We start from the raw sequence: 26,051 nt of genomic DNA on the forward strand, positions 1-26,051 counted from the left end.
TTCAAGTGATTCTCCTGCCTCAGCCTCCTGAGTAGCTGGGATATAGGTGCCCGCCACCACACCCAGCTAATTTTTGTATTTTTAGGCCAGGCTGATCTTGAACTCCTGACCTCAAGTAATCCACCCACCTCGGCCTCCCAAAGTGCTGGGATTACAGGCGTGAGCCACCGTACCACGCCCAGGCTTTAATCCCAAATATCTCACCTACTTCCTACCTAAGAATCTTATCTAACTCAGGATTTTTTTATTTTTTATTTTTTTTGAGACGGAGTCTGGCTTTGTTGCCCAGGCTGGAGTGCAGTGGTGCGATCTTGGCTCACCACAACCTTAGCCTGCCGGGTTCAAGCAATTCTCCTGCCTTAGCCTCCCAAGTAGCTGGGATTACAGGCATGTGTCACCACGCCCAACTAATTTTGTATTTTTAGTAGAGATGGGGTTTCTCCATGTTGGTCAGGACGGTCAAACTCCCAAACTCAGGTGATCCGCCCGCCTCGGGCTCCCAAAGTATGGGGATTACAGGCATGAGCCACTGTGCCTGGCTAACTCAGGATTTTTCTAAGGATTAAAATGAGATATGTAATGAAAGTATTTGGCAGAATATCTGGCAAAGGGGTCAAGAAATGTTCAACATTATTATGGAGGTTTAGATCTTTTCTCCCGTCCAAGTACTAACCAGGCCTGACCCGGCTTAGCTTCCAAGATCAGATGAGGTCGGGAGCATTCAGGGTAGTATGGCCGTAGAGGTTTAGGTCTTTTCTATAAAACACCAAATAATACAACTATGGTCAAAACACAGAAGTTGCAGGGAGTCTGATTTTGGCTTCATAAATGATACTTCTGTAACAATGCCAGCTGGAATGAGATTACAAGTGTGAATGTTCAAACAAAGCAGCAAAGGTCATTCCTCAGGGGACTCTGGAGGAGATTCCTACCCCAGGTAGGAAGTTGGTTGATTTCTGCTCTGATCCTATGACTACTAAATGCATAGTATGAAAAACTACACTTATAATGTGCATTAACAAGAATATGACTGATCTCCATGGATATGGAAAGATATACAAAATAGAATTGGGGGGGGGGAAATTATAGAACCATACAATGGGAGCCCAAGTTTTAAAAACCAGATATATATTTATGTGCTTAGAGCATTTCAGGAAGGGTATATTAAGAAATTTCTTTGGAAAATCTTGAGAGGTAAGCTGGAGTGAATGTACACTCTCCACTCCATGCCCAAATGTTTACTTTTCACTTTATACCCTTCTGTTTATTTTTTTTGACCAGCAGCATCAACTTTTTAAAAAAGGACCGAATAGGCCAGGCTCAGTAGCTCATGCCTATAATCCCAACACTTTGGGAGGCAAAGGTGGAAAGATCACTTGAGCCCAGGAATTCAAGGCTGCAGTGAGAAATGACTGTGCCACTGCACTCCAGCCTGGGCAGTAGAGCAAGACTCTGTCTCAAAATAAATAAATAAATAAATAATAAATAAAAAAACCAAATCATTTGGTTGGCCAAAACCTTCTGATCTGAGCTTTGCTTGGCAACCACTCTCCAAGATAAAGCTTTATGTATCACCTCACATATTCACTGTCAAGGCTCAGGCACTCTAGATTACTGGACTCCCCAGTCAACATTCCCATTACCAAAAGTGCCTAATCTTGGAGGCTGCTTCAGGTCACCCTCTTTGTCCCTCACTTCCTGAGTTTTTTTTTTTTTCCTCCAACTACACTCACTCTACTGGTGATCTCAAACAGCCCTCTAGCTTTTAAGATACTGTCCAAATGCTGACTCCCAAATTTCTATTTCCATCCAAGACCCACTCTTAAACTCTAGACACACACATGCATCGCAACTGCCTCCTCAACAGCTCCACTTGGATATTGAGTAGACATCTAAAACTTGCTCTTCCCACAGCCTTGCAACTCAGCTGATGGCATGTCCAGGCTTCCAGTTGCCCAAGTCCCCAACCTCAGAGTTAGGGAAAGTTGAGTGTGACCCACAATGCCAGCTACCTAGAAACTAAGGTAGATCTGGGTACTGCGATTAAAGATATCATAAAATCATTAAAATGTTTTCTGAAATGTTTGAAGTTAACTCATTTTATTTCTAGGATTTGGATTTCAACATTTTAATTTCTTTGGAATATAAGTCACTTTTTGCAAGCTAAAAAATAGAATCAAACTAAGGCGATCTAGTCCTCTAGGCATCCAGGCTGATCCTTGGAATCATGAGCAGAATGATGACATACTACAAGGTGCTAGCAATACGGCTATAAACTCTAAATAATAACCACTACATGTTTCATTAGGAAACAGCCAAAAGTCCGGCCGTTAAAGGAATAATCTGCAGAACATCTTGATTTACAAGGGACAAAATGATGCAAATTATATGCTGTCCAACCTACTGGTGAACTGGATCAGAATGGGCCAAGGACTGTTAAACAGAGGAAGTATTTACATTTTGAAAACTTGCTCTGCAGGATAAAAAAATTCCTGGTTGCTGTCAGTAAGAAAGCAAGTAAAAAAATATTACAGATGAACTCACTGATCTTTGATTTTACTAAGGTCTTCCACTGGAACATGAAGGTAGGGATAAGTGTACAGGATAATATACTCAGATATTTTTAAAATAAATTACTTAATAATAAGAAATTAGCCATACTACATTGTTCCATTTGCTACAAGAACAAATTGGCAATGAAGACTATTTAAAAGAAATGCTCAGCTCTACAGAGGGTGGTGGCAGGCAACACTTTTCCATTACAGAATAACCTCTATTCTTCCATGATACATATTCCTGTGGAAAAACTTGTCAGGGCCAAGGGATGAAAAATAGGGCTTGTCCTAATTAGCTAACTGTAGGTTCACTTAACATCTTTGGGAAGGACCCAAAATATCTGGCCATTATTTTCTTAAACATCTGCAAGCTGCAGAATTCCTTAGTCCTCAGCTATAGTTTCTGCTAGATATCTTAAAGCTGGGACAGTTCCACTGTGACTCTTCTCCTCAGCTATGGGGTGGGTGCTAGTCATCAAAGTCTGGAATGTCATCATAGGAGTAACCACGGTAGCCTTTGGATGCATAGTAAGCGATGCGCAGGTGGTAAAATCCGGGTAGGAACACCAGAATGCCAATGATCAGGACTGGAACGGCCCGGTCTGCCCCCTGGTGGCAGAAGGAGGCAAACACATTAGTACCACAAGAGTTACACATTTTAAAATAAAACGTCACAGACCTAATCCTTAGATCAGTATTTTATACTCTTCAGTAGATTTTCTTTGAGTTGTATACCACCAAGGGAAAAGGTTTCCTCCTGATTATAAATTGAAGAAAAACTACAAAGTACTAACAATTATAAAGAAAAAAATGACCCATTCTCATCCAGATATTTTGGCTTCTTTTCCTTTTTTTAAAGCTCTTAGTTGTGAACACACCATACTCTGTGTCCTGTGGCCAATATTATTAAAACCTTTTCATACATTTAAACTGTAAGGATGTGTAACATTCCACCAAAATGGACATACCACAGTTTTACTTAACTGCCCCACATACAGCTGCTGGACACTTCGGTTGTTTTTCACCTTTTGTAATTGTACAGATACCACTACAATAAACTCTGTGTTTTTCTCAGCCTTTCAGGTTTTCTTTTCTTTCTCTTTTTTCTTTTTTTTTTTGAGGTAAGAGTCTTGCTCTGTTGCTCGGGCTGGAGTACAGTGGTGTGATTACAGCTCACTGCAACCTCGACTTCCCAGGCTCAAGTGATCTTCCCACCTCAGCCTCCAAGTAGCTGGAGTTACAGGTGTGAGTCACCATACCCGGCTCATTTTGCACATTTGTTTGTTTGGTAGAGATGAGGTCTCACTATGTTGCCCAGGCTAGTCTCAAAGCAATCCTGGGGCTCAAGCAATCCTCCTGCCTCAGCCTCCCAAAATGCTAGAATTATAGGCTTGAGCCACTGCACCTGGCTGGCTGTGTTCCCTGTTGTGTGTTAATTATAGTCAGAATTGGTTCAAGACAACTTGGACACTGTGTATGTGGGGACAGCCCATGAGAAAGAACCACCAACTACTTTAGGTTTCTAAGGTTTCATATTGAAGCTCAACAGGAACTCCAACCAAACCTAACGTAAGAAGGAACTGACTTATGAGGCACAGTGACCCCACACATATAACAGAATTGCTATTTCTCTCCAAATACTGACAGTATGTCCATGGCACTGCACAGCTACAATGACAGCATGCTGCTCCAGCTACAGCCCTTTACCAATCAGGACTCCTGTATGCCAGGCTCAGCCATGTTGTTCCAAACTATGACAGGGCAAACTGTCTAATATCTCAGAGACCAAGTTTGCCTACCTGCCACCACCTCCCTTATAGGAACTATGGAAGTTTACTGTTGCTCAAAGGAAGAAAAACATGTTTTGCCAACAGAGAACAAAATGTAAAAGAAAATCTTTTTGGTTTTTCTGCTGGAATCTGCTGTACCAGACATGAATATAAAAACAAAGATTGAACCATGAAAAAAATCTAAAACCTGAATAGACAAAGAGTAATGAGATTAAGGCCATAATAAAAAGTCTCTTAGCAAAGAGAAGCCTGGGACTAGACGGTTTCGCTGCTGAATTATACCAGTTAAAGAATTAATACTTGGCTGGGCATGGTGGTTCACTCCTGTAATCCCAGCACTTTGGGAGGCCAAGGCAGGCAGATCGCTTGAGCTCAGGATTTCAAGACCAGCCTGGTCAACATGGTAAAATCCTGTCTTGACAAAAAATAAAAAAATTAGACGGGCATGGTGGTATATGCCTGTGGTCCCAGTTGCTAGTGAGGCTGAGGTGGCAGGATCACATAAGCCGGGGAGGCAAAGGTTGCAGTGAGCTGAGATCGCACCACTGCACTACGCCTGCATGACAGATGAGACCCTGTCCAAAAAAAAAAAAAAAAGAATACTAATCCTACTGAAACTATTCTGAAACAGACACGGAGAGAATACTTCCAAACTGATTCTACTAGGCCAGTTTTACCCTGATACCAAAACTAGGCAAAGACACATCGAAAAAAGAAAAACAGGCCAATATCCCTGATGAACATTGATGCAAAAATCCTCAATAAGGAGGATAATACTAGCAAACCGAATTCAACAATACATTAAAAAGATCATTCATCAGGACCAAGTGGGATTTATCCCAGAGAGGCAAGGATGGTTCAACTTATACAAACCAATCAATGTGATAAAATCGTACCAGCAGAATTAAGGACAAAAACCATATGATTATTTCAATCGATGCTAGAAAAGCATTTGATAAAATTCTACATCCACCGGGTGTGGTGTCTCACGCCTGTAATCCCAGTACTTTGGGAGGCTAGGGTGGGCCTCACACTGACCATAGTTAACACACAACGGGGAACATAGTCAGAGGGGTGCAGTGGCTAAAGCCTGTAATTCCAGCACTTTGGGAGGCTGAGGCAGGAGGATTGCTTGAGCCTAGGAGTTTAAGACCAGCCTGGGCAACATAATGAGATCTCATCTCTACCAAACAAACAAAAAAATTAGCTAGGTATGGTGACTCACACCTGTAACTCCAGCTACTTGGGAAGCTGAGGTGGGAGGATCGACTGAGCCCTGAAGATCGAGGTTGCAGAGAGCTGTGATCACACCACTGTACTCCTGGACTGCTTGAGTCTAGGAGTTGGAGATCAGCCTGGGCAACATGGCAAAACCTCATCTATACAAAAAATGAAAAAAAAATTAACCAAGTGTGGTGGCACATGCCTGTGGTCCCAGTTATTTGGGAGGCTGAGGTTGCAGTGAGCCGAGATGGTGCCACTGCACTCCAGCCTGGATGACACAGTGAGATTCTGTCTCAAAAAAAAAAACAAACAAAAAAAAACAAAAAAACATACACTGGGGAAAGAACCAGTCTTTTCAATAAATGGTATTAGGAAAACTGGATATCCATATGCCGAAGAATGAAACTAGACCCCTCAAATCTCTTGACATATACAAAAATCAAATGAGAATGGATTAAACACTTAAATGTAAGACCTAAAACTATGAAACTACTATAACAAAACATGGGGGAAACTCTCCAGGATGCTGGACTGGGCAAAGATTTCTTGAGTAATGCCCCCAAAAGCACAAGCAACCAAAGCAAAAACAGATAAATGAGATCACATCGGGTTAAAAAGCTTCTGTACAGCAAAGGAAACAATCAACAAAGTGAAGAGACAACCCACAGAATGGGAAAAAATATATGCAAAGTATCCATCTGACAAGGAATTAATAACCAGAATATATAAAGAGCTCAAACTCTGTAGGAAAAAAATCTAATAATCCAATCAAAAATGGGCATTTCTCAAAAGAAGACATACAAATGGCAAATAGGTATATGAAAAGGTGCTTAACATCATTGATCAAAGAAATGCAAATCAAGACTACAATGAGATATCATCTCATCCTAGTTAAAATGGCTTTTTAAAAAATATAGACACAAGGTCTCACTATGTTGCCCAGGCTGGTCTCGAACTCCTGGGCTCAAGTGATCCTCCTGCCTCGGCCTCCAAAAGTGCTGGGACTACAGGCGTGAGCCACTGCACCCAGCCAAAATGGCTTTTATCCAAAAAAACGGCAATAACAAATGCTAGCGAGGATGTGGAGAAAAGGGAACCCTCGTACAATGTTGACGGGAATGTAAATTAGTATAGCCACTATGGAGAACAGTATGAAATAGAACTACCACATGATCCAGCAATCACAGCTAGGTATATACCCAAAAGAAAGGAAATCAGTTTATCAAAGAGATATCTGCACTTCCATATTTATGACAGCACTATTCACAACAGCCAAGATCTGGAAGCAACCAAAGTGTTCTTCAACAGACAAGTGAATAAAGAAAATATGGTACATATATGCAATGGAGTACTATTCAGCCACTAAAAAGAATGAGATCCCGTCACTTGCAACAACATGGATGAAACTGGAGAACGTTATGTTAAGTGAAATAAGCCAGGCACAGAAAGACACACTTTCCATGTTCTCACTCATTTGCGGGAACTAAAAATTAAAACAATTGAACTCATGGATATTGTAGAATGATGGTTACCAAAGACTGGGAAAGGTAGGGGGGAATGGGGAAGGTTAACGGATACAAAATATAGTTACATAGAATGAATAAGCTCTAGTATTTGATAGCACAAAGTGACTAGAGAATAATTTATTGTACATTTTAAAATATAATAACTAAGGCTGGACGTGGTAGCTCACGCCTGTAATCCCAGCACTTTAGGAGGCCCAGGCGGGCAGGCCGCTTGAGGTCAGGAGTTCGTGACCAGCCTGGCCAACATGGCAAAAACCCATCTCTACTAAAAATACAAAAATAAGCCAAGTGTGCTGGCTTGCCACCGTAGTCCCAGCTAACTCAGGAGGCTGAGGCAGGAGAATCACTTGAACCCAGGAGCCGGAGGTTGCAGTGAGCTGAGATCCTGCCACTGCACTTCAGCCTGGGTGACAGAACAAGACTCTGTCTCCAAAATATATATATATGTATGTATGTATGTATGTGTATATGTATATATATAACTAAAAATAGGCCAGGCGCAGTGGTTCATGCCTGTAATCCCAACACTTTGGGAGGCCAGCCTGGTCAACATGGCGAAACCCCATCTCTACTAAAAATACCAACATTAGCCGGGTGCGGTGGCGCGTGTCTGTAATTCCAGCTACTCGGGAGGCTGAGGCACAAGAATAGCATGAACCTGGGAGGCGGAGGTTGCAGTTAGCTGATATTATGCCACTGCGCTCCAGCCTGACTCTGTCTCAAAATAAATAAATAAATAAAAGTATAATTGGAATGTAATACAAATGATGAATGCTTGAGGGGATGGATACCCCATTTAGCCTGATGTGATTATTATGAATGCATGGCTGTATCAAAATACCTCATGTATCCCCTAAGTATATACACCTACTATGTACCCGTAAAAATTGGAAAAAAAATTGGCCAGGGGCAATGGTTCACACCTGCAATCTCAGCACTTTGGAAGGCTGAGGCAGGCAGACTGCTTGACCTCAGGAGTTAGAGATCAGCCTGGGCAACATAGTGAAACCCTGTCTCTACACAAAATAAAACAAACAAAAATAAATAAATAAAAAATAAAATTAGCTGGGTGTGGTGGCACACACGTGTAGTCCCAGCTACTCGGGAGGCTGAGGTGGGAGGATCGCTTGAGCCCAGGGAGGTAAGGGTTGTGCCACTGCACTCTAGCTTGGATGACAGAGCAAGACCCTGTCTCAAAAAAAATAGACCACTGGGACACACACACACACACACACACACGCACACTAGAGCCTTGGCTAACATTTTAAAAATCTCACAGCTTATTCCCACATGCCCGTCAGCTTACCCCTTTGCTGATGTAGCCTGACAGCAGGAGGGAGCCTATAATAATGAGAAAGGCGCCAATCAAAAACAGCACGGTGGCAAGTGCGATGGCCTTATAAGGGATCTTAGGAGGGGTTTTCTTAAACTGGAAGAGAAACAGAGATGAAAAAGACAACGAAGAACATTAATGCAAATACCTGGGTTCAAACACTTAATTAATTATTTGTAATTTTTATGTTTTTGTTTGTTTGTTTTGAGATGGAGTTTCGTTCTTGTTGCCCAGGCTGGAGAGCAATGGCGCGATCTTGGCTCACTGCAACCTCTGCCTCCTGGATTCAAGTGATTCTCCTGTCTCAGCCTCCTGAGCAGCTGGGGTTACAGGTGCCCGCCACTACACCTGGCTAATTTTTTTGGTATTTTTAGTAGAGACAGGGTTTCACCTTGTTGACCTGGCTGGGCTCGAACTCCTGACCTCAGGTGATCCGCCCGCCTCGGCCTCCCAAACTGCTGGGATTACAGGCATGAGCCACCGCGCCCGGCCTAATTTTTATGATTTTAGAGACAGAGTCTTGCTCTATCACCCAGGCTGGAGTGCAGTGGTGCGATTACAGCTCATTGCAGCCTTGAACTCCTGGGCTCAAGCAATTCTCTTGCCTCATCCTCTCAAGTAGCTGGGACTACAAGTATACGCCACCGTGCCCAGCTAATTTTTAAATTTTTCTGTAGAGACGAGGTCTCACTATGTTGCCCAGGGTGGTCTCCAACTCCTGGGCTCAAGGGAATCCTTCCACCTCTGCCTCCCAAAGTGCTGGGATTACAGGTATAAGCCATCAAGCCCAGTCTCAAACACTTTAAAACAGGGAGGAGAGCTCACACCTGTAATCCCAGCAATGTGGGAGGCTGAGGCAGGCGGATCACTTGAGTTCAGGAGTTTGAGACCAGCCTGAGCAACATGGTGAAACCTCGTCTCTACAAAAAATACAAAAATTAGCCGGGCGTGGTGGCATGTGCCTGCAGTCCTGGCTACTTGGGAGGCTGAGGTGGGAGGATGGCTTGAGCCCAGGAGGTGAAGGGGCAGCGAGCTGAGATTGCACCACTGCACTCCAGCCTGGGTGACAGAGCCAGAGCCTGTTTCAAACACAACAACAACAAAAACAGGAGGGTAATTAAGAACCAAACTAGATGCTTTATGTGTCTTAAGTATGTCCTACCACCCAGTGCAGCTCTGAGAAATAAAAGGGACTGGCAAGAGATGAAGCTCTAGTTATTGCTCTCACAGTTGCTCAAAGGAATCTCAGAGGAATGTCATTCACTCTAGTTCAAATCTCATTCCATAAATCATTCGTTGTATCATAAGAAACTTTTCTTTAAAACAAAAACAGAAATGACTTTACAGTCATTCATTTGTTAGACATATATTTATTAACTGCCTGGCACATAGATGGCTGTACTAACTTATGGGGATTTAAGAGATCCTGTCTCTACAAAAAATTTTAAAATTAGCTGGGTGTGGTGGCATATGCTTGTGGTCCCAGCTATTCAGGAGGCTGAGGTGAGAAGACTACTTGAGCCCAGAAGGTCAAGGTTACAGTGAGTCTTGATTGTGCCACTGTACCCAAGCCTGGGCAAAAGAGCAAGACCCTGTCTCAAAAAAAAAAAAAAAAGAAAAAAAAAAAAAAAAGAAAAAGGCTGGGCGCGGTGACTCACGCCTTTAATTCCAGCACTTTGGGAGGCCGAAGTGGAGGAATCACTGGAGGTTAAGAGTTCGAGACCAGCCTGGCCAACATGGCAAAACCCCATCTATACTAAAAATACGAAAATTGGCCAGGCATGGTGGTGCATGCCTGTAATCCCCCAGCTACTAGGGAGGCTGAGGTACAAGAATCACTTGAACCAGGAGGGGGAGGTTGCAGTGAGCCAGGATTGCACCACTGCAGTCCAGCCTGGGCAACAGAGCAAGACTACATTTTAAAAACAAAACAAAACAAAACAGGCTGGGCAAGGTGGCTCACGCCTATAATCCCAGCACTTTGGGAGGCCGAGGCAGGATGATCACCTGAGGTCAGGAGTTCAAGACCAGCCTGACCAACATGGAGAAACACTGTCTCTACTAAAAATACAAAATTAGCTGGGCATGGTGGCGCATGCCTGTAATCCCAGCTACTTGGGAGGCTGAGGCAGGAGAATCGCTTGAACCTGGGAGGCAAACGTTGCAGTGAGCCAAGGTTGTGCCACTGCACTTTGATTAGTTGTTTGTTCCACATAGCAAGTAAACCTGCCTTATGAACAAATTCAATTCAAGGTTAAGATTCAGAGACAAATTTTCCAAGGTTTGGCTCATGGTTGTATCTGACCTAAGTGGCTGGAAATTTCCCAGATCTTTCCAGATCTATTTTTCTCTCTCCTTCAAATGTGGGTCCAAACAGTAATTTATTTGTTTATAAAGGATGGTTTCCTGCTACTTCCTCGTTGGCCCTAGTTCCACCTAGTACATTCTATTGTAAGGGGAAGTGTGCAAAAGGAGATGCTGTAGTATTGACTAGCTTATAAATGGTTAGGGACCGGGCGCGGTGGCTCACGCCTGTAATCCCAGCACTTTGGGAGGCTGAGGCGGGCGGATCACAAGGTCAGGAGATCGAAACCATCCTGGCTAACATGGTGAAACCTTGTCTCTACTGAAAATACAAAAAATTAGCCGGGCGCGGTAGCGGGCGCCTGTAGTCCCAGCTGCTCAGGAGGCTGAGGCAGGAGAATGGCGCGAACCCGAGAGGCGGAGCTTGCAGTGAGCCGAAATCGCACCACTGCACTCCAGCCTGGCGGACAGAGCCAGACTCCGTCTCAAAAAACAAATAATAAAAAAAATAAAAAAAAATAAATGATTAGGGTAGGATACAAACTTAATAAATACTGTGTTTTACTTACTATTTATCACAAAGAATACCTTTAATAAATTTGATCTCATGACATCAGGGAAGAAGGAAGATTCCCACAATCTGCTGGCTTTAGTAATAAGTTTCTCCCTTAAAAGGTGAACTGGCTTTGACTAAAGTGTAAATAAACAGTGATAAAAAAAATTCCACCTAACAAAAACTTTAAAGTTCCTTAAAAAAAAAACAACAAAAAACTCCACTTAACAAAACACAACCTGATTAGTTTCTGAATAAAGTAAATAAAACCTGTAACTACAAGGCTCTGGCATTACAACTAAAAATTCTTAGAAATGGACAATACTGGAATTGGTTTGAAACTACCCTGCCACGGCCCTCTTTTGCGATTATGGCTGAAAGGGTCTCAGAGCTGAGTTTTCTTCTTGTTGCTCCCTCTAATCCCCAAGGACAGTTAGCAAAATCTCCATCTGGAAGGTCTTCCTGCTAACTCAACAGAAACACAGCCGGTCAGTCTTGTCAGTTCTCTTCTGCATTTACCTGAAGGTCAATGTAGCCATCGTCTGTGCTGGAGAGCCTTGAATATTTCACTTTACTACTGGGGATTCCAGTAGCCAGGTTGGTACGGGACGGCATCATAACACGCTGACACAGCTACAGTTTAAAAACAAAAAACCCATTATTGTCTGTAGATGACAATGGTGCATTATAGCCAATGAGTTCAGGATTATTAGATGCTGTGCATTGGAGTTCTGGGCTGCCATGTCAGACTAGCAATGGGCAATTTACACTTCACTGCTAAATTTTCATTGTGTCAGAGGCATATGCATATGGAAAACCAGATATGCCTCTGACACAGTGAAAAGATCCTCACTATGTATTAAATATCTAGTCTAGTCTGTCCTTGTAGAATGACAGTGAAGACACTCACCAAGAATCACATTCCAGTTTATTTTGCCACCAAGATTCCCTGACTTTTAATTTTTCCAAAGTCACATAGAGACTAGGTAGAATAATGGGGACTTAAATCTAGGTCCACCTGACACCACAGCATTGCCTGTCCCCTGCTCCCGCTCTTAAGAAAAAGCAAGAGGAGCATATACTCAAATGATTCTCTTGTTTGACAGGGAGGGAGAAGAGGGCAGGGAATGGAATACACTCACATCAACATTTTGCCTATTTCCCCTCGATAGAGATCAACCTTTTAATGCAAAAGATCTGTAAAGTTTCTTGCCGTAAATTTGTGGGGGTTTTTTTGTTGTTGTTGTTGGTTTGTTTTTTTTGGAGACGGTGTCTTGCTTTGTCACCCAGGCTAAAGTGCAGTGGGTTGATCTCAGCTCACTACAACCACCGCCTCCCAGGTTCAAACGATTCTCCTGCCTCAGCCTCCCGAGTAGTTGGGATTATAGACATGCACCACCATGCCTAGTTAATTTCTGTATTTTTTAAGTAACGACTGGTTTTCACCATGGTGGCCGGGCTGGTCTCGAACTCAGTTGTTTTTTTTTTTTTCTTTGCGATAGTCTCACTTTGTTGTCCAGGATGGAGTGCAGTGGCGCAATCTCCATTCACTGCTGCCTCCGCCTCCTGGGTTCAAGCAATCCTCCTGCCTCAGCCTCCTGAGTAGCTGGGATTACAGGTGTGCGCCACCACGCCTGGTTAATTTTTGTATTTTTAGTAGAGATGGGGTTTTACCACGTTGGCCAGGCTGGTCTCGAACTTCTGACCTCAAGTGATCGGCCCAACTCAGCCTTCCAAAGTGCTGGGATTACAGGCCACTGCGCCGGGCCCCTTGTAAATTTGGATACAGGCCTGGCTATACTAGTGCCTCCTCCAGAAGCGCCCACCTCTCTGTCCCATCCCAAGCACTGAAAGTAGTGATCTCATTTTCCTAATTACTTCTGTACCAACCTTAAGAAACGGAATATGGTATAATATCTTACAAAAAATTTTAAATAAAAAAATGGAATAACAACCTGGTTTCTTGTTCAAAATATTCAAAGCAGACAGCGGTAATGAAATCATGGCTATTATATCACTAGTTTAAGAGACAGTGGGTAAGTTTGAAAAATCATAACATTTAAATTAAGACAATTTGTATTAATAGGCCGGGCATGATGGCTCACGCCTGTAATCCCAGAACTTTGGGAGGCTGAGGTGGGTGGGTTACCTGAGGTCAGGAATTCGAGATCAGCTTGGCCAACATGGTGAAACCCCATTTCTACTAAAACTACAAAAATTAGCCAGGTGCAGTGGCACACACCTGTAATCCCAGCTATTTGGAAGGCTGAGGCACGAGAATCTCTTGAGCCTGGGAGACGGAGGTTACAGTGAGCTGAGACTGCACCACTGCACTCCAGCCTGGGCGACAGAATGAGACTCTGAGTCAAAAAAAAAAAAAAAAATTTTTTTTTTTAATTTGTCCACTTTTCCTCCATAAAGTAACAAATCTATATGATCAAAATGGGTAAATATATTTTAGTCAGGGTTTTTAAATTCTAAATTCAAAAACATATCTTTAAAAAAGAGAAAACTGACCAGGCGCAGTGGCTCACACCTGTAATCCTAGCACTTTGGGAGGCCAAGGCAGATGGATCACAAGGTCAGGAGTTTGAGACCAGCCTGGCCAATATGGGGAAACCCTGTCTCTACTAGAAATACAAAAATTAACCAGGCATGGTGGTGGGTGCCTGTAGTCCCAGCTACTCGGGAGGCTGAGGCAGAAGAATCGCTTGAAGCCGGGAGGCGGAGATTGCAGTGAGCTGAGATCGCACCACTGGGCTCCAGCCTGGGCGACAGAACTAGACTCCATCTAAAAAAATAAAAAAAAAAAAAAAAGAAAATTAAGTATTTCAATAAGGGCATAAGGGCAACATAAAAAAAGGACTAGTTTTTCTCTGGGATGGCATTTTTAAAATTCATCATTATCATCATCACAATAATGGTGGTTAGTACTTACCTAGTCTTTGTTAGATGCCAGCTGTTCTAAGCACTTTGTAAATACCTAATTCCAAAAAATAACAAATTGTTTTTCTTTTTTTTTTTGGTGTTTTCTTTTTTTTGAGACGGAGTCTCGGAGTCTCTCTCTGTCACCCAGGCTAGAGTTTAGGGACCCGATCTCAGCTCACTGCAACCTCTGCCTCCAGGGTTCAAACGATTCTCCTGCATCAGCCTCCCAAGTGGCTGGGACTACAGGCGCCTGCTACCACGCCCGGCTAATTTTTCTATTTTTAGTAGAGACGGGCTTCACCATATTGGCCAGGCTGGTCTCAAACTCCTGACCTTTTGATCCGTCCGCCTCGGCCTCCCAAAGTGCTGGGATTACAGGCGTGAGCCAGCACGCCCGGCCTAACAAACTGTTTTACGTGGCTCGCAGTCAATGTAAAATAACTAGCATAATTAAATAATTGGTGCTAAATATTAATGTCCCTTTTTATTGATTACATCCTGGTCTAGAAATCAAGTATTTAAAAATTAGCATAATGTTAATCTCTATACTTTTCAAAAAAGATTGGATCAAACTGCGTCAAATACTAGGTTTTTAGTGTTGTGATCCCGGCTGCATTTAATTCTATAAAACAAAGTTCAAACTACCAGTATGTGTGGTTTTTGAGGGCATTTAACCACATCTAACTTGCAGTTAGACTTTTTTTTAAAGTACGTCCCCTGACATTAACTGTTCATACATCCGCATCAAAACAATACATCGCAGGGGCGTGAGGGAGAGGGGAGACGAATGTTTACTCTTGGCAAAGAGGATTCTAAAAGAGGGGAAAAATAAAAACGAGCATTTTCAAAGTATCAGTCTTCGTTCCCAACAGGCTTTTTACCAGCTCACCGCTACCCCCAAACTCCCTCAGCACCTGAATGTTACTAGAGTTCTAAAAGCATCATAAAACGTTTGGCACAGTGCCTGGCATTACGCGCCTCTACATACGTTATTCTCCTACCCGTCTTCAGACCTTGCCAGGGAGAGAAATAAGAACCGACGCGAATTTAGACGTAAAACAAACAAAACGGGCTTCTGGAAAGAGGCCAGCTGTGCCAGGGAGGACGAATGCTCCACACGGATGACTCGGAGCTTGATTTCGGCGGGGAGCGCGGTCTCGGACACGCCCAGAGCCCGAGAGGACGGTTCTGTCCCCGCCCCGCCGCACACACGCCTTACGGAGCGCCGCGCCAGGCCGCCCGCACACCCAGAGCTCGCCCACGGTTGGCAGCGCCCAAGGTTGCATGGCATGGCCCGCTTAAGTGCCACTCAGCCGGCCCCAGGCGGGATCAGTGCGCCGGAAGTGGCGTGCCGGAAACAGGCGCGTCGGAAGTTGCGTCTCCGGAAGCGTTTGTCTCCTCACCCAGCTTCCCGGGCTAACCCTTACCGAGTGTCACCTGCAGGAGGCACCGGGACTCCGGGGCTGCACGGCCCGAATGCTTCTTCGTGGGTTTTGCTTAAGCAGCCGCGACCTGTGCCTGCCGCCGACTACCTCCGCTGTGGCGGGCGAGCACCTAGGGTCCTCACCTACCTGGGTCACAGTCAGGTCCAGGGCAAGCCGGCTACGTGGTTTCTCCCCTCCTCAGTACAGGGGCCAGGCTAGAGACCGCCGTGGCTTCCCAGGGAGGCAGAAGCCGAGTCCGTCGAGCCTCAGGACCAGCAGTCAGAGTGGCCAGATATCCGCTACAAGGCGCCAGCCTTCCATGGGCGCGCGCCGTCAACACCTCACTACCACACTTCCCTTGAATAGCACACTCGTCTGTGCTGTCAACTCCCCACTATGCTTCCCTTGAATAGCCCCACAAACTTGTGCTTATCTTTAGGGCTTGTCCGGGTAAAAGGCCTGCCCACAAGGGACATTTTGCGGCAAATGAAGCTTTTTAAAAAGTTAGGTTTATTAAAGTATTTATACACAAGTACAAATAGATGAGCTCTGAAAATACATACGGTCCTAGAACCATCACCAATCTAGATGGAAATATATCCATCACCCCAAAGTTCCATCGGGCTCTTTTGCAGCCTATTTCCTTCTCCACTCACAGGCACACTGTAGGAAAGTGAACTTACTACTGGACGTGGTTAATTGTCATGTCCAGTAACTAGAACTCAGTCCAAGTAATTTAAGAAAGAAATCAGTCATTTAATCTACCAAACACAAAAATGCACTGGAAAAAAGGATTATGATAAAGCAATTTTTAAAAATGTTTTTTCTAAAGCCAAGTTGAGCAGCAGGGGTTGTATACCTACTTTAGTGATACTAATGTTAGTAGGTTCTGATAACCTACTACTATTAAACCAGCCAATAATTTTTTTTGAGATGGAGTCTCACTCTGTTGACCAGGCTGGAGTGCAGTGGCATGATCTCGGCTCACTGCAACCTCCACCTCCTGGGTTTAAGCGATTCTTCTGCCTCAGCCTCCCAAGTAGCTGGGACTACAGGCATGCACCACCATGCCTAATTTTTTTTTTGCATTTTTAGTAGAAATGGGGTTTCACCATGTTGACCAGGCTGGTCTCGAACTCCTGACTTTAGTTGATCCGCCTACCTCCCAAAGTGCTGGGATTACAGGTGTGAGGCACTCTGCCTGGCAAAAAATTCTTAATACACAGCACACAGTGAACTTGTAGCTATTAGTGGGAATGTTTTTAAGTCTTTCTTCACAACTTCAGGGCTTTTTCACTTTCTTGGTTGGATCCAACATCCATGGAATTTAAGACATCTTCATCCTTTGAGTGAAGTTGCAAAGTGTACTTATACTAGAGAAATTTTGTACAGCCATACTCCTTGGGCCCCATTACAGCTCTACTGAAACATCCAAGACTCTTGTAAGATTCCCCAGGCTAAAAAGAAACACTCCATTAACATCTTATAAAGCCCACATGACTTTGGGTACATTAAGCTTCTGAAGAGTATTAATTTTTGCCAAGTAAAATGAAACACACAGGATTTGTACTACTCTCTCGCTTGTTCCTTGAGCTCAAATTGGAATAACAAGTTTGACAAGTGAATCCCCTAAAATATCTAGTAATCTACTGTATTTGAAATCCTTTTGATCTCCATCATCAGGCGGCTCTAAACTGAAAAACCATTTAAACGAAAGGGTAGCTGTAGCTGGGAATTCAGTAGGATACTTCCAACAGTCCTGGTCAAAATGAAGACACTGCCCTGTGATGTCTGAAATTCAAGTAACTTTATTTAAATTCAAAAACAATTCTTAAAACTGCATTTAGAGTCAAGACCCTTTTGTATTATAAAAATCACAAGTATTTCTAAGAGACAAAAATACTTCTAGGTTAACTAGACCAGATCTGACTTTGGACTTTATTCTTTAAACAAATTGCAGAGAATAGAAAAAAAGTAGGTTATTTACAGAAAACAATATCTACATATGTACTTAGAGGTACAAATTTGGTGACAGAAAAGACTTCAGTATATGCTGGCATCTTAGAAGCAGTTCTCAAAGAGCTTAGTTTTATTTTCTTGAATTTTAAGAATGCCTAAGATCCTTCTTCATCCTCGATCTTGGGAGCCAAGTAGTATTTTAAGTGTCCCATATCAGCAATTTTATACTCTACAACTGAAAGACAGGAAGATGGTTAATTACTGAGGAGTATCACATATGACTACCTACAAAACAAGGTTCAAATTTATTATCTTACCAAGGGGTACATCTGCAGACATACTGAGTGTCACCGTTGAAGAGAGTGGAGTGGCTTTTGTAAAGAAGTTCAGGTACCTCAGTGCAAAAGTTAGTTGAACTGGTTCATTCATCTCTATGGTAACCTACAAAAGATTCATCATTGAAAAACATCAAGAAAGTTGCAATCTATTAGCTCATTATATATTTACAAAAACCCACAAACACTTGTATTGGTCACTGGAGGGAGCTATGAAAATTTTGAAGACTGATACATAAAGCAAAAGACTCAATTATCTAACTTGTCTTTCCTATAGCTATAATTTAGATAACCAAATTATATAATATGGGAAAGCTTTTCTTTATGGAAGTTTTTCTAATAAGCAGCCAATAAGTGAATAAAACGTATTAATTTCAGCTCTGCAAACTCTAATTAATGACTTAATGGATCTAGACAATGACTATTATAGCTGCTAACACTGCAAAGACATCCAGACACCCTGTGCCTCCTACTAGAGGCACACACCACCACCTATATTCTTGCTCTCTCACCCCCGAAACAAAACACCCTGAATATCAAGGCTCCAGGGCTATAGCTACCAGTCTGTAGGACACACAGGGTAGAGGAATTTATGTATACACAGGAATGCAATCAGCAAAATCCAAACTCTGGAAAACTTAATAAATGATCTAATTTCTTCAACAAATAGACTGTAATGGAAGGGGGAAAATGAAATTAGAGGAAACCAGGCTAGGTGTGTTGGCACACACCTGTAGTCCCAGCTACTTGGGAAACTGAGGCAGGAGGATCACTTAAGCCCTGGAGTTTGAGGCTGTAGTGAACCCTGATTGCACCACTGCACTCCAGCCTGGGTGGACAGAGCAAGACCCTGTCTCAAAAACAAAGAAAAACAGAAAAAGAAAAAAACAAGGTTGGCAGGAGTGGAAATGTGATTCAGGAAACAGATAAAGAATCAGCTCCTAGACTTTATTAATTAAAAAAAAAACCTTTCAACTGAATTTTACCTTTATTTAAACTAAATGTTGACTACCCATTCAAGGGACAAGAGAGCAATATATTGTATTTATTGTAAGCTTATAATATGCCAGACACGGCATATGCTAAGCTCTTTAATGCTACCATATTTAATCCTAACAAGCTTATGAGGTTAGGACCTTTGTCCTTGATTTACAAAGTTTTAATTTATGCCCAGGTTAGCGAGTTTTTTTTGTTTGTTTAAGATGGAATCTTGCTCTGTCACCCAGGCTGGAGGGGAGTGGCATGATCTGGGCTCACTGCAACCTCCACCTCCTCGGTTCAAGTCATTCTCCCATCTCAGCATTCCAAGTAGCTGGGATTACAGGTGTGCGCCACCACACCCAGCTAATTTTTATATTTTTAGTAGAGATGGGGTTTTGCCATGTTGTATTTTGGTTAAACAAGGGCTCTCTGGGTACTCTCAAAGTTGCATGGAGTCTGCTTTCTAGCCTTAGTGAGAAGTCTCCTTCCTGTTTAACCTTTGATTCCTACAGCCTATGACTTTGGCTAAATTGTCACTTAAGGTTGCTCAGCCTGCTTCTCCACCTTTAAAATGGGCTACCAATTGGACCCACAACATGTAAGCTAATATTAGGATTACATAAGCACTCCTAACAGGTAGACTTTTACTCCTAACCATATCCTTCTATTGAGTTGCTGTCCTATGCTCAATTATTTGCTAAGAGAGTAAGTATCTCCAGAAAGCTAAAGGTTATACACCTAACTTCCCAATCCTACCCTTAAGAGCCGGTGTGGACTTGATCCATAAACCACTGTTCTGTGGTATGTACACGTGCTGAATTTGTATTCCTTTCTTGCAAATATAATTCTAAATTGGATGACACTTATAAATCAGTTGCAGATTTCAACAGTATCTCAATTTTCAGAAATTACTTGGGATCCAGTTCTGTCTACTTTTAATTTTAGCAATTAACCTAATAAGCAGTATTATAATTCTCTTCAAACTATTTTCTTTTTACTTAAAAACTACTTACAGCTTCCTCCTCTTTATCGACATTACTTGTCTGTGACAATTTAATGTTTCCATTTCCAAGTTCTCCACTTGCAGAAAATTTCACTCCGTCTTTTGCACAGGAAATTACAACAGCATCTCCAATATGGCTGAGATCTCGGCATATACGTGCAAATTCACCAGAAGGCATCTTTACTACACAGCTGTACTCCTGTTCCTATTAAGAACAAAAATTTTCCAAAAGTTAATTGTTAGAAATTTAATGATTTGGCACCCTCACTTTCTTAAAAGGCAACATCTAAACAACTCAGAATCAATATTTTCTGATTACTTTAAAATATGACTTGTGTAATTTCTTAACAAACTCCACTCAAAAAAATAAATGGCTATTAAATGCACTATCCAGGGAACAAGAGCCTCCTCCTCCTCATCCTCCAGGGATAAAGTAAGAGAACATTAGAGTATGGCACAGAAATCACGATGGCACAAGCAGGCCTAACTACTTTCTAAAAGAAAACGAGAATATGATATTAGGCATTTTCAACATTCAAACATTTCTTCTCTCCTTTGGTGTTTATAAACCTAACCTGGATACATTTCTTCCAAGACAGCTTTAAAATCCACTTAATAAAAACCAAGCATTCTAGAAAGAAAAAAATTTTAAAAGAGGTTCATGGAAGTTAATGCAAATAGACAACTGGCAGTAAACAATAAATTTAACCTGTGAGTTTTAGACTTGTGGTAAACAACAACTATCCAAATACTAAAATCTCTCTTTGAAACATGCACCAGTAGATATATTTCTAGAAAAAGTTGTTATGAAGTAGGCTTAAATTATATTAACATATCTTGACGGAGGAGGATCACTTGAGGCCAGGAGTTCCAGACCAGCCTGGGCAAGACTGCCCCCACACCCACACACAAAAATGAAAAAATTAGCCAGGTGTGGTGGGACAGGCCTGTAGTCCTTCCTAGCCATTTAGGAGACTAAGGCAAGAGGACTGCTTGAGCCCAGGAATCCCAGGTTAGAGAGAGCTATATGGCACTACTGCACTCCAGCCTGGGCAACAGAGCCAAGACCCTGTCTGTAAAAATAAACAGACATTCTATGACATAACTATCGTGCCTGTGTACAGCACTCTCTACAATGAGAAACTGATACTCACTGGAATTCCAAGTTGTTCAACATCTAAATCCATCAACTTCATTTCATAGTCTGAAACCTTCTCCTGGTCTACCAAAAGAAAGCAGATGCTTTTGAGAAATACCGACACAGAGTTTTGATTTTCTGTAGCTTCGTAACTCGGTAAAAAGGTACGACTTACTTGGTGCTTCAAATACTAGCGCCAAGGTATCCGCGTTATCTTCGGCCCTTAGTGTAATGATGTCTTCATTGCCGGCGCATTTTAGTATTTTGGACATACTAGAAAGACAGGAGACACATGGTTTAAAATCAACACCATCTGCCGAAGGGCTGTATTTCTAACGCGGTTAGAAGGGGTTACCACTCTCACCCATCAGGCCGTCTCAGAACTGGTGGAGGGTAAACGGACTGCTGGAGGATGCGATTATTAATGCAGACGTTTTGGGATGCATCTGGCAGTATTTATACTCAAATACCACCAGCAGTGTCCCTTCTGGATAGAAACAATCTCCTGCCACTAAGTAGGATGACAGGCTGACACATTTCTCGCAAGGGCATTATAAAGCATTTAAAGTCAACCGCGACTGAGCCGGGAGGATCGCTTGAGTCCAGAAGTTGGAGACCAGCCCGGGCAACACACCGAGACCGTCTCAGAAACAAAAAAGCCACAACTAAAGCGTCCATTCAAGGCCAACAGGATTTAGTGAGCAAAGAGCCCTGGAGCAGTGTTCCTGGCACTGCGGAAAAACCCTTGATTTTCCCGCCACCACCCGCTTTGTGACTTTGGCGCGAAAAAGCAGGTTCGCGCAGCAGCCAGCGCGGGCTTTTCCGAACCGCGCGCTCAGCTGGGCCCCACCCCACTGCGTGGCAGGCCAATGAGAAGGCGCGGATGGCCCACGCCAGCCAATGAGGGCTAGGCTCGAAAGCGCTCCCGCCAAGCACCGGAGGTGCGGGCGGGCCGGGGCCGGCCTCCCGGGGCCGCGAGGCTCACCTGGTGAGGTTCACGCCCATGGCCAGGTTGCGGTCGCAGCGGTAGGTGTCGAAGCCCTCAGACCGCAGGGTGAGCTGCACCAAAGAGACGTGGGACGAGTCCATGCTCTGCAGGTTTACGCCGCTGGAGCTAATGTCCCAGCAGGCCTCGTTGATGAGGTCCTTGAGTGCCTCCAACACCTTCTTGAGGATGGAGCCCTGGACCAGGCGCGCCTCGAACATGGTGGCGGAGTGGCAACAACGCCGCTACAGGCAGGCGGGAAGGAGGAAAGTCTAGCTGGTTTCGGCTTCAGGAGCCTCAGAGCGAGCGGGCGAACGTCGCGACGACAGGCTGAGACCTAGAAAGACAACTACCACTCCGCTACGCCTGCAACCGTTTAATGCCGCCGCGTCCGCAAGCGCGCGCTCTCACCCTGCGCCGCGTTGCGACGTCACCACGCTGTCCAGCCCACGGCCTTGCGGGGAAGACTTTAGGGCCAATCGTGTCCATGCTCCCCGCGAGGCCCGCCCCCTAGAGCATACATTGGAGGAAACGGGCGCAGGGCGGGGCAGCGTCCCGCAGGTCTCCCCGCCTCTTTGACTCCTGAACCCGGCCGCAGAACAAGTCCGGGCATATGTGGGGATGAGGCCGCGGCCCCGGCTCGTCAAGCCCCAGCTTTATGGTGCCTCCTTAGCCTCCCACTACGTGGGTAGAAAGTTTCCAGCCACGAAAGTGAAAGTGAAATGCAAATCAAGCCTACCGGGAGGAAAAGCCTCCTTGCAGCCTGAAGAGTACAGCTGCTGCAAATATGCACTTTATTTTTCAATTACAGAATTGATGCGCTCGTAGGTGTCACACGATAAAGAGGTGAATTGTTCTGTTAAACTTAGCTCCCTATCATCCTCTTAACATTCCCCCGCCAGCTCTTATAATCACTCAATCGTTCATTGTATAAAGCTTTTAAAGCTTTTTTAAAAGTTCGAATACACTTTTTTTCAAAAATGCACTCATTCCGTAAACACTTGGAAAAGTACTTAATAAAGTACATTTAATTTTATGCCACGTACATCTTTTTTCATATCAGTACCTCTTTAAAACATAGCATCACATGTATATAACATAATTTATCAATCTCCTGTTGTTTAACTACAAACATCTTTGAGCACTTAGGCAATTTTGGTGATATCAACTCCTTGAAGTAATACAGCTGAGTCAAAGAGCGTACACATTTAATATTTTTTCTTTTCTTTTCTTTTCTTTTTGAGATGGAGTCCTGCTCTGTCATCCAGGCAGGGCGCAATCTCAGCTCACTGAGTACAGCGGCGCAATCTCAGCTCACTGCAACCTCCGCCTCCCAGGTTCAAGTGATTCTCCTGCCTCAGCCTCCCGAGTATCTGGGATTACAGGTGCCTACCACCACGCCCGGCTACTTTTTGTATTATTATTATTATTATTATTTTTTAGTAGAGACGGGGTTTCACCATGTTGGCCAGGCTGGTCTTGAACACCTGACCTGAGGTGATCCACCTGCCTCGGCCTCTCAAAGTGCTGGGATTACAGGCGTGAGCCACCACGCCCAGCCAGAAATTTTCAATCGTTACAGGATGGACAGGATTTGTTGTTTCTCTCTTGCTTTCTTCACACCACTTCTCTCTAGTTACACTTTTAATACCTTGGTCAGCAGAATTCTTTAGTTTTTCTACCATGTATCCAGGTATGGATTTAGTTTTATTTGTCTTGTTGAGGGAACTGAAGATTCATTTCAAGTCTGACATATTCTCAATCATTATGGCTTCAGATATCTCCTCTCCTTAGTCTATTCTTTATCTCTGGAATGCCTTTCTTTCCTTTTTTTTTTTTTTTTTTTTTCTAGTTCAGCTGTGACTCCATACAAGGTTCTAAGATGAGTTTCACAGTCTCTTCCCTGGATTCTGTGGAGACTTAACTTTACCCTTCTGTATCAGCCTCTTAAAGCACTGGGTCAGCCTTAAAAGGGAACAGGAAAGGGCATTTCTATTATAAGATGCCTTCAATTGTAATATGTACCATTATTTTATGTAGCACACGCAAGAAAACTGTCAAACTTTTTTTTATTATTATTTTCTAGAGAGGGGAGTCTCCCTTTGACACCCAGGCTGGAGTGCAGTGGCAAGATGACTGCTCACTGCCACCTCCAACTTCTAGGCTCGAGGGATCCTCTTGCCACCTCCCAAATAGTTGGGACTACAGGGGTGCACCACTGTACCTGGCTAATTTTTAAATGTTTTTATAGAGAGAAGGTCCCACTATGTCGCTCTGGCTGGTCTCCAACTCCTGGGCTCAAGCAATCTTCCCAATCGGTCTCCCAAAGTGTGAGATTACAGGCATGAGCCACTGTGCCCAGCCTCAAACTGTTACACAATGCTTTATCACTTAGAATTTCTTTTTTTTTTCCTTTTTCTTTTTTCTTTTTTTTTTTTTTTTGAGACAGAGTCTCACTCTATCGCCCAGGCTGGAGTGCAGTGGTGTGATCTTGGCTAACCGCAATCTCCGCCTCCTGGGTTCAAGCAATTCTCATGCCTCAGCCTCCTGAATAGCTAGGATTACAGGCATGCGCCATCGCTCCTGGCTAATTTTTGTATTTTTAGTAGAGACGGGGTTTTGCCATGTTGGCCTTGAACTCCTGACCTCATGTGATCTGCCTGCCTTGGCCTCCCAAAGTGCTGGGATTACAGGCATGAGCCACCACGCCTGGGTCTATTTTGTTTTAAAAGAACTTTTAGACTTTAAAAACATTCTTATTATATATTACTCTTGTGCAAACATGAAAAAATTTAAGCTACATTGGTTAAGGCATTCCTACTGTTTCTCCACTCAGTTAGTTGCTGATACTGCTGTTTTTCTGTATAATATCCTACTCTGTGTTGTCAAGGGTATTGATGATGCAGTATTTTTCAATAGTGCTATTCTATTGTCTCTGGAATTTCTTGCAAGCCTCTGCTACTCATTTGTAAGTTTTGATGTTGGCACTTTCTTGCTTTATGTGTGATGGACTACCCATTTGCATACATCTCAATATCAAAACATAATACAGCATCATCTGTTTGTGGTTATTTTCCTTTCTTGGGTCCGTTAAAATCTCAGTTCCTTTGCAAAATGTGGAATGTGTTCATTCCTCCAGTGAGGAACATTTGCTTCACTAAAAACAAATGCATATGCTCCACTACTCTGTTTCAGTTCTGTCTGCTTACATAATAACATTTTGGTTTAATGCCAAATTACATGTAATAGATTTGAAGACATTTTAAATGACAATTAAACTCTATCCATGTGGGATCCACCATGTACATCAATCTGTTTATTTCTGCTATTACAGAAGTGATGTCCTCCTAAAAGTGTCAAATGATAAAGAGGTGTACAGTTATGTAAATTTTATGTTAAACTGAAATGAGGACATAAACATGCCTATGACTGTGGTCAGAGAAGGCCTCTCTGAGGAGGTAGCATCTTATCAGAGAAGACAGCTGCTTGGAGAGTTGGGAAAAAGCATTCTAGGCTGAGAGAATAGCATGATTATAAAGGTCAGCATACTTGGAATATATTCAGACAAGTTTGATGTAGAACTCAGACTGATGTGTCTGAAGCAAGAGTGGTGCAAGGTGAGGTTGCAGAGAGGCTGGGGTGAGCTCTTGCAGGACTTTGTAGGCTCTCTAAAAGTGCAAGGGAATGTGGTCAACAGCAGATCTTTGATGTGATCCAATTTACATTTTAAGTGGCTACTCTAACATCTAGTAGAGGTACTATTGGATCAGTGGAAGAAAGAATGAAGTAAATTTTGATCAGATAATTGGTTAAACTATTAGAAAAGAATAAAAGCTGTAGACTTTTCTGGATGGGCGCAGCGGCTCATGCCTGTAATCCCAGAACTTTAGGAGGCTGAGGTAGGTGGATCATCTGAGGTCAGGAGTTCGAGACCAGCCAGGCCAACATGGTGAAACCCCTGTCTCTACTAAAAATACAAAAATTAGCCGGGCGTGGTGGTGCACACCTGTAAT

At 43.2% G+C, this 26,051-nt stretch overlaps 2 protein-coding genes and 1 non-coding gene across 4 annotated transcripts; all 3 read right to left on the reverse strand.

The window, feature by feature from the left end:
• Window positions 1-2,083: 2,083 nt before the first annotated feature.
• On the reverse strand, window positions 2,084-15,567 carry TMEM230 (transmembrane protein 230). 2 transcript variants are annotated; one of them, XM_063702274.1, is made up of 5 exons: window positions 15,227-15,560; window positions 11,805-11,918; window positions 8,402-8,524; window positions 5,573-5,724; window positions 2,084-3,164 (listed from the first exon to the last, which is right to left on the reverse strand). In XM_063702274.1, exons 1-5 carry the CDS (start codon window positions 15,497-15,499, stop codon window positions 3,137-3,139), a joined length of 690 nt encoding a protein of 229 aa, XP_063558344.1. In that variant the 5' UTR covers window positions 15,500-15,560; the 3' UTR covers window positions 2,084-3,136. The 2 variants fall into 2 exon arrangements, with proteins under 2 accessions (XP_063558344.1, XP_063558345.1); XM_063702275.1 differs by lacking the exon at window positions 5,573-5,724 and having other exon boundaries at window positions 15,227-15,567.
• A 1,862-nt stretch (window positions 15,568-17,429) lies between these two features.
• On the reverse strand, window positions 17,430-22,582 carry PCNA (proliferating cell nuclear antigen). Its single transcript, XM_004061775.5, has 6 exons — window positions 22,039-22,582; window positions 21,229-21,326; window positions 21,070-21,137; window positions 19,926-20,120; window positions 17,914-18,037; window positions 17,430-17,831 (listed from the first exon to the last, which is right to left on the reverse strand). The coding sequence occupies exons 1-6, from the start codon at window positions 22,257-22,259 to the stop codon at window positions 17,752-17,754; spliced, it is 786 nt and encodes a 261-aa protein (XP_004061823.1). The 5' UTR covers window positions 22,260-22,582; the 3' UTR covers window positions 17,430-17,751.
• Window positions 22,583-23,893: 1,311 nt separating this feature from the next.
• LOC115931778 (small nucleolar RNA SNORA26) lies at window positions 23,894-24,016 on the reverse strand. Its single transcript, XR_004068231.1, has one exon. It is a non-coding gene; the product is annotated as a small nucleolar RNA SNORA26 (small nucleolar RNA).
• Window positions 24,017-26,051: the final 2,035 nt, after the last annotated feature.

The sequence above is a fragment of the Gorilla gorilla genome, chromosome 21, assembly GCF_029281585.2.
Source record: "Gorilla gorilla gorilla isolate KB3781 chromosome 21, NHGRI_mGorGor1-v2.1_pri, whole genome shotgun sequence".
Taxonomy (NCBI): Eukaryota; Metazoa; Chordata; class Mammalia; order Primates; family Hominidae; genus Gorilla; species Gorilla gorilla.

Bases quoted from the DNA above. Each gene is read 5' to 3' on its own strand.
- TMEM230 (XM_063702274.1), bottom strand. From the start codon at position 15,499: ATGCAACCTTGGGCGCTGCCAACCGTGGGCGAGCTCTGGGTGTGCGGG. The intron at 8,525-11,804 runs GTAAATGCAGAA...TTTCTCTTCCAG, and splicing joins ATGGCTACATTGACCTTCAG to TTTAAGAAAACCCCTCCTAA. The intron at 3,165-5,572 runs GTGTGAGTCACC...TTCTGCCACCAG, and splicing joins CCAAGTAGCTGGAGTTACAG to GGGGCAGACCGGGCCGTTCC.
- PCNA (XM_004061775.5), bottom strand. From the start codon at position 22,259: ATGTTCGAGGCGCGCCTGGTCCAGGGCTCCATCCTCAAGAAGGTGTTG. The intron at 21,327-22,038 runs GTGAGCCTCGCG...CTGTCTTTCTAG, and splicing joins ATGGGCGTGAACCTCACCAG to TATGTCCAAAATACTAAAAT. The intron at 18,038-19,925 runs GTAAGTAGTTTT...AATCTTTTGTAG, and splicing joins TCGATAAAGAGGAGGAAGCT to GTTACCATAGAGATGAATGA.